This window comes from Phoenix dactylifera, unplaced genomic scaffold (genome assembly GCF_009389715.1).
Source record: "Phoenix dactylifera cultivar Barhee BC4 unplaced genomic scaffold, palm_55x_up_171113_PBpolish2nd_filt_p 000146F, whole genome shotgun sequence".
Lineage (NCBI taxonomy): Eukaryota > Viridiplantae > Streptophyta > Magnoliopsida > Arecales > Arecaceae > Phoenix > Phoenix dactylifera.
Window position 1 is genome coordinate 1031654 of NW_024067700.1, and position 16509 is coordinate 1048162.

A 16509-nucleotide genomic window follows, 5' to 3' on the forward strand; every position below is an offset into this window, starting at 1 on the left:
TAAACTTATCATAAATAAAGAAGGAGATTATGTTCCTTTCAAAAAGTTCTAATAACTCATAAACAAAAGATAAAATAGAGTTCAAGTTGTAATTTGAAGAATCTCTAAAACTGCCACAACTATAATGAGCCAAAACTATTATCGTCAACCTACATACAGAATATAAGAGTAGTTAGAGAATTATAGTATAAGAGTTAGATAAAGATACATTAGTTTTTCTTACCAAAGGGATAATGCTGAATTTATTATTAAAAAATAGTTTAAAAGTAGTATGTTGCTTATATCTTACATGAACTGGGAGGGGCATGTGGAATGGATGCATTAGCAGCCATAGATGTGAGCATAAGGTCGTGTTGATCTTGACGAGCTAATATAGGTTTTCGTCACTAAATAACCATTTATTTTGGTGGTGAAAACCTCTTTTTTGTTACAAAATTAATCATGATGATTTGATGATAAACCTTAATTTTATTAGCAAATTTGAAACCATTGGTGATGCAATCTTAATGTCACCGATGATATTTATAAATAATTAATTTCTATTTTTAAATGATATTGCTGTAATGTTTGGTGGCATGATAGATTTCATCATGAATTATATGGGTTGTTGGTGATGACTGATGTAGCTGAAGAGACGGGGTACAGGTAGGTGAATGGTGAAGGGGAAATAGGGGAATGGTAGAGAAAGGTTCAGCACCTCTGACGTTCGGTCAATCGTCAACAAAGCAGTGGGGTTTGGCAACCACTCTAGCGAGACGAGAAACACTAATGAGAATCTAGTGAGAAACCGATTGTTGAAATGGGCACCTGGTCCTAAAGACAATGAAGTCAACACCCATAGACAGGGCTTGAACGGTTGTCCAATAGGGAGGCGAGGATGATGTGGTGTCAACAATTCGAGTGGCAGTAGGGAGGAAAAAGAAAGATCGAAGAAGGAGATTCGATCAGGCTCGAACCTCTGAGTTAGGGGATGCTCTACCTTGAAATAGGGTTATTGAGCTTGGCTTGGGACTAACTACTAGCTAAGCAACAGGACCTAGTGAGCGCATGCTGACACCTCAGGCAACCTTAAGGAGAAGAAAGAGGCTAAATGGATAAGAGAAGTGAGGAATTCAATGAGATTACCTAGCCTTTTTAAACGACGTCGAGGTAGGGTCATCTTGATTGTTGCTTGCCCTATGATATTGGCAACAAGAAAGCTTCGGTGCACGCTTGAAAGCTTAGGAGGAGCAAAGGGGATGGTGGATGAGAGGATGGTCGTGGTGATGGAGGACGATCGGGGGAGGGAAGGAGTGGAAAATAAAACAAAATTAGAGACAAGTGTTTTGGAAATTTTTACATGCCCTCGTCAACTGTCATGCATGGCAGCTTACCCAAGATCCTCTCGCAGTTTGCGTATATAGCCACGTCATTCAGGCGAGGCTTCAGACTCTCTAGTCTGGCCGAGCACTAATCTAGCTCAGTTGGGCATCTAAGCTCTAGCTTGGTGAGTTTGTTAGGTTGACTCAACCGACCTGATTGAGTCGAGATCGAGTTTCACACTCCAATTTGAAAATTCGTGTGGATGTGTATTCAGTCCCATATATACTATATTATTGGCAAATTTGGATCCTTGTAGAGGCTAAAGAACCTAAATGATACCTTCTACTTAGCCTTTTTAAGAGATCCTAGGTTATTACAAATGATATTAGAGTGGACCCAACCCACAGCTCAAGTTGATTTCAGAACACTGTAATATAGGCCTAGTTAGGTTGACCATGAGCTGATTGTAATGTTTATAATTGGATTAGTGATACTTGTGATTGGATTTGAAAAGATTTATATTCTTGGCCGGCCAAGAAAGTTAGGGCTTAAAAGGAAAGATCATGCGATGATCCATGTGGGTGTGTGTTTAGTTCCATACAAGCTAAGCACTAAGTATAATTAGGTATTTATACAGAGCTTAAAAAATTAAATAATACCTTCTTATTATTATTTTTAGATGAGATTCTCGGTTGTTACAAAATACCTACTTGAAAAAATAGAAAGGGTGAAATTTTAAATTAAAAATCTCCCCTTTGAATTATAAGATCTCTTTCCTCCATGTCATACATAAGAAACTAGAGATGCATGGATAATAGATAAGAATATAAAAAAGACCGAAAAGATTAGGCAAAGAAAAGGCAGTAGATTGTTAACATAGGAAGCCAAGCTCTTCCTAGATTCCTATTCCATGGAATATTCTTATCGACAGCCATGGAAGAATTTCCGAAAATTGAATCTTCTACTCAATCACGTGTTGAAAGAATATCCCATATTCTTTACCAAAAGAGGAAAAAGAGAATATCCCATAATTTATACTAAAACAGTATCCGGCAAAAAGTATTTTACTAGAAAAACTCTGCATTGGTTACACCTCCACCCTTATTTTATTTTTTTAAAGAGAGGGAGAGAGATCGTCAATTAGAAACATCCACACGCTCGAAGTCCAACAACTAATCCTCAACTCACCTCTCTAGTACTCATCTCTAATGGCAAGGCCTCCTCTTTCTCCCACCTCCGTCTCCTTCCGTCCAAGACTAATTTCCCCCATTACTCGCCTCCTCCTCTTCCTCCTCCTCATCACTCTAACATTTACTTCGAATTGCCGACCTTACGACCCCTCGCTTCCCCGTGAAAAAACCCTCCTCTTCTCCAATGAGTCGGCATTCAAGATCGCGCTGTTCGCAGACCTCCACTACGGGGAGAACGCCTGGACCGACTGGGGTCCCGCACAGGACGTCAATTCCGACCGGGTCATGGCGACCGTGCTCGATCAAGAGACGCCAGGTATTGCTTCATTGCATCAATCAATCTTGCAGGCAAAGATATATATATATATATATATATATATATTGAAGAAGAAGAAGATAATGATCATGAGTAATAGTTGGGGAATTGTAAATGAATATTGGAACGTCAGTGGCAATTATAAAATGGAAATGAATTCATTCATACAAATTGATTTAATGGCATTTGATATAAGGGGATGGCAATGGTAGGCACTTGCAATTGTTTTCTTAATTAAAGATTGGATTGGTAAAGGTTTTCTTGGTTTAGCTCTAGTGGTATAGTGATAACACGTGTATTTGTTTTTAATTAATTGCCTACTCTCGGAAGTCTTAGGGCCTGTTTGGATGATTCGGCTGGAAATCCTATAGGATTGATGGATTAGGCCAGTATATCCAGCAGCAAGATCACATGATTACAGGCTAGGCTAAGCCTATATTTATAAATACGCAGAAATAATTTTGGAGTGGGCAAGCCCGAATCCCGTAGGGAGAAAAAGGGACTTGCTGAGATTCTTTTTTTCTCTGTATGAGATTTGGATTGGTCCACTTCAAAGCTATTCCTAGGTATTTATGGATATAGGCCTAGTCTAACCTTTTGTACTGGCCCAATCCATGAATCCTATAGGGTTTTCGGCTCAATCATCCAAATAGACCCGTATTGGATCGCTGACATTTGCATTTTGCTAACAGGTCACTTGCCACTCTTAGCTGATGATGTTACAATTTAGTCTATTTTTATTGGAAATGCATTAAATCTTTGGTGTAGGTGGTTTGCTTTTAATGGTATAGCATCATTTGAGGGTTCCAGCAAGCCGTTCTGTTGGTAAGGAGCATTATAATAATTTTGTTTATACCCTTTTCATGCTTGAATTTGGAGGGATATTTGATCTGTGTTATCTGTAGAAGATATAGAGTTAAGGTGATTTAGAATTAGATAGAATGGTTTGAAGAGTAAGGATCTAGAATTAACTGAGTTGAAGCAAAAAATAATGATATACAGAATGCAGTTTTATCAGAATTCTAAAGGAAAGTAGTCCCTAAATTTAAATACTGATGAGATGACATAGTAAGAATCTAATGATAAGGAGGCGAGTTTAGGAAATTGACGATGTAGTGATTACCATGTGAGAATGTAGTACTAGGTTTAGGAGGTGATCAAGCATGTACAACTCGAATGATGTAATAAAAGTTGTGAAGTACACAAAAGAAGCAGAAAATCCACACTCATCAATCACTGTCAAGGCTACAAGAATATGAAAAGACTGTTATCGTAAGGATATCATGTCCACTATATAGGGGAAGGAGACATTTGTAACAAAGCAACGTATAACTCTAAATTTACAATGACTGTGAACCCAATTAAGGCTGCAATAGAAACTCATGCTAGTGCAGGGGGTTGTAGGGGCGAGGTTGATGAAAGATGTAAGGCAGTGGAATGCTCATTTCAGCTTGGGACTAGCTAGAGATGGATTGATGTCTCTGTGGGGCCTCGATGATAAGATTGGAGGGGCTCTTTGATTACCATAAAGGATAATGGAAAAATTGAAATTAATTATATAGTAATATGCTTGTTTTCGAAGTTTACCCTTGATGGATACTTATAATTAAACATCACTTGTGTCCAATTTGAGTCCTTGAGACTACTCTTTATATGTTAGAATGATATTTAGGGTATAGGTTGACTTATCCAGATATAGTTATATCAGTGGTGTAACTGAGGCTCTCAAGATCCTAATATGTCACCATTGTAAACCTATGCCTAAAACTTTATTTTTAAAAATTTCTTGAATATTATCTCATCATGCTTCTTGATCATCTTAAAACATGCAAAATCTAAGCTCAATTTAGAATATTTGTGAAATTGAAAGAGAAAAAGGGGCAACGAGAAATTGCCATCAATAGCTCATACATACAATTAGTTTGTTCCTGTAAATTAGCTTTGGTGAAAAATCTGAAATTCACTCCACTATGGACTAGTTCAGGTGAAACTGCTCATTTGGTATTGCTTTTGTTTTCTGCCTTTGTTTTGAAAATCCAAAAAGAAAATTGAACTAGACTGAACAAGCATGTAAGAAGAAACCCTTTGTTTTTATTAACATTGTTTGTACAACCTCTAGAGCTTTTTGGAAGAAAGACTTGTTATTTTAAGAAAGTATGGAAACTGGCGGAAGCTCCATGCAAATGCTTTCTCCAGCATTAATTTTCATATGGCATTTCACTTGTAGGGAAACAAAAACACAAAAACAACAAAATACCAAACAGGCCTGAAATATTTTTTAGTTTCTAAGTTGTAGGGGAAACTTTGAATCATGCTCTCAATCAATATAATTTTAAGAAGTATAGCTAGTTTACTTCTTGCTATTTTGTTAGAAAACTTTTTGTAGATTTATAAGAATGAGAATACAAGAGGAATTGTTGGAGTTTCACATGTAAAGAACAAAGCAACGGAGAATTGATTAAGATTGTAAGAGAATGTACAATGGAGATATTAGTGGGCTCCAATAAGGAGGGTTACTTCATGTTGAAGGATGCAGGAAAAGGAGGAGAAGACCTAAGTGACATGGATGGTGTTTGTGAAAAAAGGTATTAAAAAGCTCGAAATAACATTAGTGGTGGTCCCAAATAGAAACGCTTGGTGAACAAGTATCAACGAAGCTGATCCCAAATAGTGGGGTTAGCTTCAGTTTTTATTGTTATGATTATGAGGAAGTTTTAAACACTACGCTGTCTTTATACATGAGGTATTTGCAATCCTAATCAACTTGGATAGTGAGATCTTACAATTTGAGATGCAAACTGGTGGGCATAAGAAAAATTAATGTTGCAAATGGTTATTTTGATAGAGCAAAATAAATTTTAACTCTGATGAGATTAATGTGTTTTCTTTTGTGTTAGCTTTAAAGATTAGCCTTAAGATCTTCAAAGAATGCATTATCGGACTTTCTATATACTTGTGGATGATGAAATTGTTATTTGATTGGATTACAAGAAAAAACTGCTATTTAAGTCTGAAGAAAAACTTTTGACAATAAGGGTTTAGAATCAATTGGATGGAAACCAAGCAAATGGCATCCCATGATAATGGCTGTAAAATTAGAATGAATGACAATGAAGCTTTTGCTGAAACTATGGGAAAAAAAAATTCAGATATTATATGAATATTTTGGAGGAATATAATTTTCAGCAAAATGAAGATATTTAGTGACATTATGCCTTGTGGATGCAATGAAGGATATATTTTGGAGTATTTTGTGATTGTTGCATGCTATTCAAGGTTATTTAGATGATGGAAGCACAATACCATTTCTTAGACATAATTACCTCAAAACCAACCAAGTAAAAGCATGCCTCATCTCCAAGATTTGCTGAAAATTTGATACAGAAGTACAAGACCAGTTGTATATGACTTGTATTCATTCACCCTTTTTTAATCAACAAAGAATATGTGCCAGATCATCAGGGGAGCCAGAAGTATTTGAATAAGTCAGTACATGGACAATTCCCATGGATAAGGAATGTAATTATGGTTAGTAAGTCTGTGTTGTCCTATGAATGTCAGGAGATAAAGATGCTTCAGAAGCATCTGACTTGTATTGCAAAGATCAGACCATTGTGGTGCAGAATTGAATGATGGGGTATGGTCTTCTATAATAAGGACAAAATGGAGCTGTTGATCTGTACAAAATTCTTTACAAGATCCTTTTAAAAAAATTATTTCATTTTGATCCTTTTATACAAATACTTATTAATATGTTTCTGAACTTGCTTTTTGAAAGTTTTTCCTTGTGCTTTTCTAAGGAATTTGGTAGCACAATGAATATGTGGGAATTCTCTGTGCAGAGGAGTCTTTTGACCTTGCATGAGCAAGAAGACCTCACATAGTTACTGTTTTGCAAATTGAATGATCGGTACTGCATTTTGTAGTCAAAAGTATGGTGAATTTTTATTCATTTATGGTTCATATAATGTTGTTTTTTGGTTTTGTTGGCGAGTCACATTTGTATTAATGACCACAAAGTTGTACTTTAAGATATGGAAGTTTTATTATCTAATGCGCTAATAAAAATATCCTCATGTCCATGATCTTTAAGTTTATATGTGAGAAAGTAGGCCAACTTCATTAATATTTTTGTCTAACTGAAAGATATTTTGGTTGATGACTTTTACTGTTAGTCGAAAAAATATTATTGCAGATTTCGTGATCTATCTTGGTGACGTTATTACTGCAAACAATCTTCCAATTCCAAATGCAAGCTTATACTGGGGCCGGGCTATTTCTCCTACGAGAAGCAGAGGAATTCCTTGGGCTACAGTATTTGGAAACCATGATGACGCACAATTTGAGTGGCCATCTGAATGGTTTTCTGCCACTGGAATTCCACAAGTGCAATGTCCTCACGAAAACATCTCAATTTCAGGTAAAAAAGGAAAGAAATAGTAAAACTAAATTTATGTGTACTTTCTTTTAAAAAGTGTGCTGTAATATGTCCAGGCTAATTGCAGCTTTATGTTGTTAATTTTTTATTTTCTAGTCGACTGAATCAAAAAACAATCTGGAGGAATATTAACGTTGGGAAAAATTTAGATGAAGGTGTGAAGCTATTGATAGATGTTTGTTGATACACTGCAAGTGTCTTTCTTTATGATAAGTTGATAACTACAAATCTTGATCTGCTGTTGTCCCTGTCTAAAGAATACTTTCATAAACAGCTCTAGCTGCAAGTGTCTTTCTTTATGATAAGTTGATAACTACAAATCTTGATCTGCTGTTTCTTAACTTCCATTGTCAGATTAAGTAATTTTTTTTTGGGAAACTGTCATCAAACCTTTTTCCTAAAGTATCTATGGTATTATAAAATATTTCTCCGGAAAAGTTCTGGAACAATTTATTGGTGTTTTCTTCATAGCTAATCTTGTATTTTCCTCTTATATATGCGTGCAAATTAGTAAATGATGTACATTTTGAATTATTCTTTAACATTTATGCTGGTTGCTAACTTACCTAATTTATAATCTGTTTCAATATTATCTGAATAATTTATTACCTTAGATCTTCTTGTGCATATATGTTCTTTCTCAAGTGGTTTTGATAATGTAAAGTATATAAGTCAGTGAAACATGTCTATTTCATTCAGCATATTAGGGATATATAATAATATCCATGGCAGGAGAAGAATGTACTTTTAGAGGGACAACACGTGTGGAATTGATGGAGGAGGAAATTAACAGCAATGTTCTATCTTATTCAATGAACGGTCCTAGGGAACTTTGGCCCAGTGTTTCCAACTATGTATTGCAAATATCTTCATCCAAAAACCCAGATTCACCAGCTGTATTCCTGTATTTCCTTGATTCTGGTGGTGGTTCCTATCCAGAAGTCATATCTAGTGCTCAGGCTAAATGGTTCCAGAAGCAATCACAGGCAATTAACCCTGACGCAAGGTTGAAAACCTACAAATATTGTAATTCCTTGTATTGTAATTTTATTTCCATTCGACATAACACAATTTCAAGTATGGAATTTCTTTGGTTCTACAGGATCCATGAGATTATCTTTTGGCATATACCAAGTAGAGCATACAAGAAAATAGCTCCTATGCGTACTTTTGGATTACGCAAACCATGTGTTGGTTCTATCAACAAAGAAAGAGTGGCTTCCCAAGAAGATGAATGGGGGATAATGGACATTCTTGTAGATAGGCCTTCTGTTAAGGTAAGGAAAAGTTTGTAACTGATGCAACTTTTCTTTAGTTTACATACAATTGCATATTTCATGAAAGATACATGTCTGTGCTGTAAACTAGCTTTTTTATAGATCTCCACGATAGTTTTTTTTCCTTTTTCTTTTTTGTGTGTGTTTCTTAAGAAGTAGTGATCTTGGGGTAAAATGTTAAGAGGCATGGCAACTGGATCAGGGTAACTTATCCATATCTTAATAGCTTTCTTAACGACTATATTTGTTTTCTCACAATTCAACAAATCTAAAGAAAATTCTTGATTTTTTTTTTGTTCCTTTTGTATGCTTTCCTTTTGTTCTTCTAAAGAGCCTTACTGGAGCATCCTTGAGATACTATCCTTGTATTTCATATACTTCAATTATTTCCGAAGGTCCTATATAAAAAGTGGGCCATTTATGTTTGTGTGTGTGCGTGTGCGAGCGTGTGTGCATGTGCGAGCGTGTGTGCATCTGCTTGAAAGAGGGGGAGCAGGGTTTGCAGTTTTGTACCACTTGCAAATGTCATGCAACCTCTCCCATCAGTGGAATAGAAAATGCCTTAAAATTCAAATGGAACCAGCATAGTGCTCTCTTTGAAAAGTTGATGCGTATTTTATGATCGATGTGCCAACTTCTATATGAGTTCATGGAATCAACTTTCTTCAACTGTCTTTGAGAACATTTGTGCTTTTCTTCTCTATTAAGGAAATGACAAGAAAATTTTATTCTTAATTTTGTTATGCTGAAGTAGATATGTGGCTATATTCTTGTCACAATTTAGATTTCTGGACCTAATGCAACCAAATGTAAAATGGAAAAAAAAAAAAATCTAGAGTAGTGTGTATGCTCTTTCTGACATGTGGATCTACTAATTTTACTCATTTCCCCTTGTCACTGCAAACTGCTTATTGCCCTTAAAACTCGAGGAGCTGGGTGCGCTGGAACCATGCAATCATGTCTAGAACTGCTGAGGCTTTCGCATACAATATTTGCATACGATAAGTGTACAACAATGTTTATTTTTTGTTGAGAAAATACATATACAACAATGTATAAAATGGAGATGACGCAAGGAGAGAGCTCAAGATGGGTGGGATGGGGAAAAGAAGATGAGAGAGATGAGGGAGAAGAGAGAAGGGAAGGTGAAGGAACAGGGTGGGAGCAGGAAGAGAGAGAGAAGTATGGACTGCACCTGGTGGGTTAAGTTTTGGACAAGTACATGAACTTGGCTTGAAGATTAATTAGGCCCCGTTTAAATGGCCCAAGCCCGACCTGAACCAAAGGTGGGCCGCTTGGGCCGGGCCAGCCTGGCTGGGGCTTAGTTCCAACCCTATGTGTTGATGTTTCCAGTGGTCGTGGCCTCTCATTGTATTTGTCAATTGTCGGATTTGAGCATATTCCATTTCTTATATACCCCTTCCATATATTTATTATGATCATATATCTCTTTTTTGTTTCTTGTTGTCGGTTCTCTAGTATAGCTTGTGTAAAGCAACTATTGGTGTATGATCACTCTTCAGATCTTGGGAGTGCATAAGAAAGTACTATAGAATTATATACATATCGATACAAACATCTTTAGCAGGATGCAATCTTTTTATGCATTTCAGGACACAGATTGTAGATTATAGTACATTAGTTTTGAACATGTAAGCTCATTGTCATGCCCCATGAATATGGTTGTCTTTTGTCTAAACATTGTCATTTATATTGCCAAGTTCTAGAGAGCCACAAATACTTCATGATGCAAACAAGATTTACCATGAAGGACTAGAATTCTTGAAAACCCACACTGGCATCAAGTATAATGCAGCCAGAATTATTAGACTTGACTAATAGTTGATTTTGACTTCCTTAAAGTTACAATCCTTTGGTGAACTGCCTTTCTAGTAGGAAAGCACACGGCCACTATCAGCCTGGCAGCTTTTTTAGTTGCAACAAGAACAATAAGGCATGATCTAGATAGATATAGAACCATTAGGTTCTGTGCTCTGTTACAAACCTATTTGACAGGTTGAAATTAGTTCATGAAAACAAATCAAGCATGGACAAAACCAACTGAACTTGATGGAAAACTGAGTTGGTGGCTCTACGTACCTGGTCCATATGATCACGGGTCAGGTTTTGGTCCTTACGTTCTGACAGAATCCTGGGCAATTTGTTTGGCCACTCTGGAATCCATCCCATGTGCACCCACCTGTGGATTTAACTCTGGAAGTCCTATAATGAGCATAATTGAAAGTGACATGTTAATCTGTCTCCATCTCTTTTTCCAAGATGTATCAGCTCTCTTTTATTGAATGCACAACTAACTATGAGGCACTAATTAATTCTTCAAAATCTTGGATAAGATGATGAACACTGTTACGTTGCTTTGGCGATAGACACCAAGGACTTGTTTGGTTCGCGGGAAGAATTTTACCTTACTGAAATGTGTTTTCTGGGAAGCTGATGTCTAGCTATATGGGGAAGTTGTTTTGGCATGTTTGGTTGACCTGGAGAAAGTGGAAGCCCACTTTCTGGAGTGATTTATATTTTGCTGACCATCTATTTTGCTGAAAAAGCTATATAAAATGCCTTTTATGCCTTTAAAAAATTGACTATATGCAGAAAAAAAAAACGACATAAGACACTAGGATTAAGGGCATTTCTGAAAAGAAAAGGATTTTTCTTTGATTCCTAGCCCATGGAAAAGTGGGTTTCCCATATCCTACAGAGGTTTCTATTTCCCATGGCAGGTGGGAAACTTATTCCCATGAGACAAGGCTACTTTCCCCTCTCTTTCATTAGAAGCCTCCATCCAAATATAAGACACTGTCATTTTTTCATGGACTGTACTTTTCATCCTTCTCCCGCAAATTAAACGCGTCCCAAGGATTTTTACTTTTCCCTGCTGCACATAACATTCATCAATTCCTTTACGAGGCAAACACAAAGGAGAAATAAATTAATCTACATGTAATTAAATCCCTTTATTAGTTCCTTTTTGCTTGATATTAAAAAGGTTGTTGACTGATTCCAACTTTTCATTGTGTACCAAATCAACATCTAGTAGATCCAACATGTAGCTAACTAGTTCTTTTAGTGGACATAGATATAACATATCTGACCTCATCAATCTGTTGCCTGTATAAGATTGATGGTCAAAGTTCGGGATGATTAATTTTGTGGTAGTGCGGTCAACAACTTTCTACTTTGCTCTGTATTCTAAAGAGCTTGCACAATCTATCACATGGATCTTAATGATTGGGTGATATAACTATTATTTGTGCATTATAGATGGTAGTCCTTGGTGACAACAGGACATCCATGTGCTTTGGATAGATCCATGGAAAAGTGACTTTTCCCTTTTGTTATCCTTGTTTGTGTTCTCTGCAGGCAGTCTTTGTTGGCCACAACCATGGGTTAGATTGGTGCTGCCCCTATAAGAATCTTTGGCTGTGCTTTGCTCGCCATACCGGATATGGTGGTTATGGAGACTGGCCCCGGGGAGCAAGAATTATCCAGATGACTGAACAGCCATTTACACTGAGGTCTTGGATAAGGATGGAGGATGGGTCCGAGCACAGCGAAGTCATTTTGAGCTCAGAAAGCACCTGCAGCTGTTAAGCAAGAGAGAGAAAATAATGCAGATTGATTGTATAGCAGAATTTCATTAATCTCTTATGTGTCACATATACATATTTTACATTACCAATATATATCATCATTCTTATATTTGCTTCTTGTTGAAAAGCTTCTGAATTCTCACATGAGGTCCATGTGATTGGGCCCAAAAAATTAAGCATGCTCTATTATGTTTCCCAAGGTGAAAATAGCTGATGGGGCAGTCTCTGATCTTCTTCTATTGTGGAATAGATATTGACAAGTGGTGCAGTGAATTATAAGGGGAATGTGAATTGGAGATATGGGATTATGGGAATAAGGTGAGTCCAATGCAGAGTCATGGCTGTAAACACCAGGGAGACAGTTGTGAGAGGCCCCACCGAGTTACACAGGTAAGGGCATCTCTCCACTTCCCAAAACTCATTCTTGTAGTTTTCTACGAAGTTGACTCCTCTTTCACACTGGTTCTCGGACACCCTCCTCGGAAGCACATGTCCCTGTCTGCAAATGTCCCCCCCCCCCCCCTCTGATGCTACTTCTGAGGGTAAAAATAACTCGGATTTCGTGTCGACCGCACCCTTCCCCACTTAATATGGGGGTGTGCGCCTCACTTTGGGTACAAATGCATGTGGATCCATCACATATTTTGACAGTGGGACTACGTACAAGCCGAGTTGGGCTCCATCATGCTTGACTCGGATCTGTTCTGATTTGATCAGGGGCGGAGGATGAAAAATCTGCTCTTATATAATTTTAGATGTGATCGTTTGGTTTAATTTAGCTTATGTTTTATCTTATTAGGGTCATGGGCCTACTAGTTTTCATCTTGGGTTTGGTCACCTTTCCACCCTAAATGCCCTTGGGATGTTTTTTTTTTTTTTGATCTTCTCTATTGTTGAGCTAGAGTGATTAGTCTTCCTAATTTCTGTCGGATCAACTTGGCAAAATCGTATTTTGCATGGCAAATTAATCCTCAAGGTTACATGGATTGTCTGATTCAATCTAGTTTTAGCTTGGATAAATTGAATTCTTTGGAACTAAATTTTCTCACTAATGTAAGAAAGAACCTTCCTACATCACATACCAAAGCTCGTTGTCTTTCTCACAAATAGGTAGGACTTGCAGAGCGGAACGCTATCTGGAGTAGATGAAGTATATCCGCGTGTTGGCCCAAGATCCAAAATAAACACCAAACACAAAAAAAAAATATTTGTAGAGAATTGCGAGCTACACCAACAAATATTAAGTTGCGAGTTACAATCACTGCTTACTAAAGTACCAAGTACCAGCCATTTCTTACACACCTATAAAATTAACAGTAAAACTTTGGTTATATTCACATACTTCCACTTGAGCAGCTTCCAGTTGGCTTCTATACATGAAATCAAATTCTCATGCATAAAGTCTTCTAACAGCTCGGATTTTGGCATAGCTTCAGAATTAACTATGCATCAAAAGCTTTGTTGTACACTAGGTAATCACAATCTCTCTCCTAATGCAAGATAATAAAAAAAATAATACCTCCTCTTGAAAGATAAAAATACAAATATCCCACTTTAATTAAAAAATAAACTCAAATATATGCAGCCTAAGGCTCAATATAACTTGACCCAAATCCTAAAGTAATTAGACCTAATGACCAAATAACAAAATTTGTAATAAGATTAAGACTTGACAATGAATCTCAATAACACCAATCAAAATTCATTGAGATCATAAGCTATACGTAAAAGCCCATCAAAATGCATCAGGAGTAGACCAATCCATGGTAATTCTACCAACTAAACCTGATTGGCAGCCTCAAAAGACAAACAAGCTCCTCAATTCTGCAAATAATTCAAAATGAATCCATGACACTCAATTCCGGAGACTAGAGGAGGTGGAGACTCTAATAGTGGATTTTCAAGGGCGGGAGGATTGGGGAGAGGAGCTTATGGAGGCAGATATGGTGGATTTACGGCAATCACTAGCTATCCATCATTCATTGCTCCGCTACCAGGAGATTTTTTGGAGACAGAAGTTCAGAGTTCAGTGGGTTAAGGATGGTGATCAGAATACCAGCTTCTTCCACCGATCGACAGTCATTGGGAGGCAGAAGAACATGACTCGCTCTTTGAGGGTTGGGGCAGGTCCACGGGTGGAGGAGAACGCTGCAGTGAGACGGGTGTTATTGGAGTTCTTCAAATCTAGGTGGACGGAGGATGGTGGAGCACATGTTATAGGTTAGCTCTCCAGGCCGCCGGTCAGAATTGAGGAGATAGAAAATGCAGCTTTGATTCGGCCAGTGTCAGAGATGGAGGAGCAGGAGCCGGTATGGAGTCTTGCCGAGGATAAGGCCCCAGGACCGAATGAATCTCCACCCTTCTTCTTTTGGAGGTATTGGTGCATTATTCGGAGGGGAGTGGTGGAGGCAGTACAGTTTTGCTTTGGTCGGACGGTGATGGTAGATGATTGGAAGGCCACTTTTATAACATTGATACTGAATGGATGCTTCGGAACCGAGTCACTATAGACCCATTAGCTTATGCACTACTATGTACAAGGTGGTCGCGAAGATCATGGTGGGGAGGATAAAAGATATATTGCCGAGGATTATTAGCCAGGAGCAATGAGCTTTTGTAGGGAGGAGGAGTATCTCTGATAACATTTTGCTAGCTCAGGAGATGATGGGGGATCTACTGCGCGCCTCGAGAAGGCGATGCTTGATGGCAGTGAAATTGGACATGGAGCACGCCTATGACCGGATACGGTGGGATTTTCTTCGGCGAGCGTTAGAGAGCTTCGGGTTCCACTAGATTTGGATTGACTGGATATTGGGATGTGTGCACAGGCCTAGCTTTTCCATTTTGATCAATGGCACGCCATCGCCATTCTTTTGAGCCACTATGGGTCTTCGTCAGGGATGTTCTTTTTCCCCGTATCTATTTATCATTTGCTCTGATGTACTGTCATGTGCCTTGCATGTTGCTTGTGGTAACCGGGAGTTGGTAGCCTATAGTCCAGCCCTAGGTGCCCGCCCCATTTCTCACTTACTTTTTGCAAACTGTCTCTTGGTCGCCAGGGCGAGAGAGACTGATGCGAGAGCCCTTCAGAGAGTTTTGACAAAGTATTATGAGATGTCTGGGCAAATAGTCAACTCCAAAAAGCAGCCATACACTTCAGTCCGATGGGAGGTATGGGCGATTCTGGGGACCCTGGTTTACTAGGGATCCTCCTTACAGGAAGGAGACTGCAGGTGGTGGAGTGCTCTACCTTGTTGGAGAGGGTGCGGAGCAGGCTAGAGGGTTGGAGAGCATCATCACTCTCTATGATGGGCAGATCGACGCTGATCAGGTCAGTTCTATGTTCTATGCCCATTTATCTGATGACACATACAGTCATGCCGAAGAGGATCTTAGAGGAGATTGAGAAGCTCATGAGGGGTTTCCTATGGGGCTCTCGTGGGGGGGTCATGGAGTACATCTGGTGGCCTGGAAGAGAGTATGCTTGCCTCTGCGTGAGGGTGGTTTGTGGTGTAGTCACTCCTGGCGCAGCGCGAGGCTCTTCTAGCACAGTGGGCAGTGCAGGTTGTTCTGGAGCCACATGGATTTTGGAGCCTAATCATGACAGCTAGATATGGTCGAAGCGGAGTTACTGTGCAGGCGGTCGGCAGCCAGAGGGTTTCCTTTTTGTGGCGAGAGATCGTGAGGTACTTGCCGATGGCCTTGGCGCATTCTAGATGGTTGATCGGCGACGGATGAAGCATTGATGTGATAGAGGATCCGTGGGTGGATGCACTCCCATAGAGATTATGGCCGACGATGTTTAGTGGTGAGGGGGCAGAGGGGCTTCGGGTTTCTGACCTTCTTAGGCCGGGGACGACGGAGTGGGATGGTGACAGACTAGGCCAATCGTTTGGAGAGCATTTGGTAGAGCGGATTCGGGCGCTCCTCATTCCGGGATCTGTAGGCCCAGATGTCAGGATGTGGAGCACTACTTGCAGAGCGAGTGTCGGGGTCGGTGATGTGTCCCGAGCTATTCAGCGGATGTCAGCATCGGGCTTGGACTGTAGCTGGGTGTGGAGATTTGGGCTACATCAGAGGGTCGCTCTTTTTCTCTGGAAGGTGGCCTGGGAGCGTCTGCCGACGTGCTCAGTGTTGAGTAGACGAGGAGTGAGTCTTTCCCCCCTATGCCTGGATTGTGGGATGGACGAGTCAGTGGATCATGTGCTCTTCCAGTGCGACTGGGCGCGGAGTGCTTGAAGTCTGACTGGGATTCCGGAGGATGCTTGGAGCCGGAGGGATTGCTTTTTGGAGGTGGTTCGGCGATGGGCTGGTATCCCTCAGATGCGCAGCTTGGCTATTCGAGCGTCCTGTACAGTTTACCAGGTATGGCTGG

General features: G+C 39.2%; 1 protein-coding gene across 2 annotated transcripts; it reads left to right on the top strand.

Annotated features, from left to right (window-relative positions):
* Positions 1–2427: 2427 nt before the first annotated feature.
* LOC120104952 (probable inactive purple acid phosphatase 16) lies at positions 2428–12243 on the top strand. Of its 2 annotated transcripts, none has more exons than XM_039116959.1 (5): positions 2428–2808; positions 7004–7228; positions 7979–8252; positions 8349–8523; positions 11905–12243. In XM_039116959.1, exons 1-5 carry the CDS (start codon positions 2511–2513, stop codon positions 12133–12135), a joined length of 1203 nt encoding a protein of 400 aa, XP_038972887.1. In that variant the 5' UTR covers positions 2428–2510; the 3' UTR covers positions 12136–12243. The 2 variants fall into 2 exon arrangements, with proteins under 2 accessions (XP_038972887.1, XP_038972888.1); XM_039116960.1 differs by lacking the exon at positions 11905–12243 and adding an exon at positions 9453–9980 and having other exon boundaries at positions 2429–2808.
* The last annotated feature ends 4266 nt before the right edge of the window (positions 12244–16509 follow it).

Bases quoted from the DNA above. Each gene is read 5' to 3' on its own strand.
- LOC120104952 (XM_039116959.1), top strand. From the start codon at position 2,511: ATGGCAAGGCCTCCTCTTTCTCCCACCTCCGTCTCCTTCCGTCCAAGA. The intron at 8,253-8,348 runs GTTGAAAACCTA...TTGGTTCTACAG, and splicing joins GCAATTAACCCTGACGCAAG to GATCCATGAGATTATCTTTT. The intron at 8,524-11,904 runs GTAAGGAAAAGT...TGTTCTCTGCAG, and splicing joins TAGATAGGCCTTCTGTTAAG to GCAGTCTTTGTTGGCCACAA.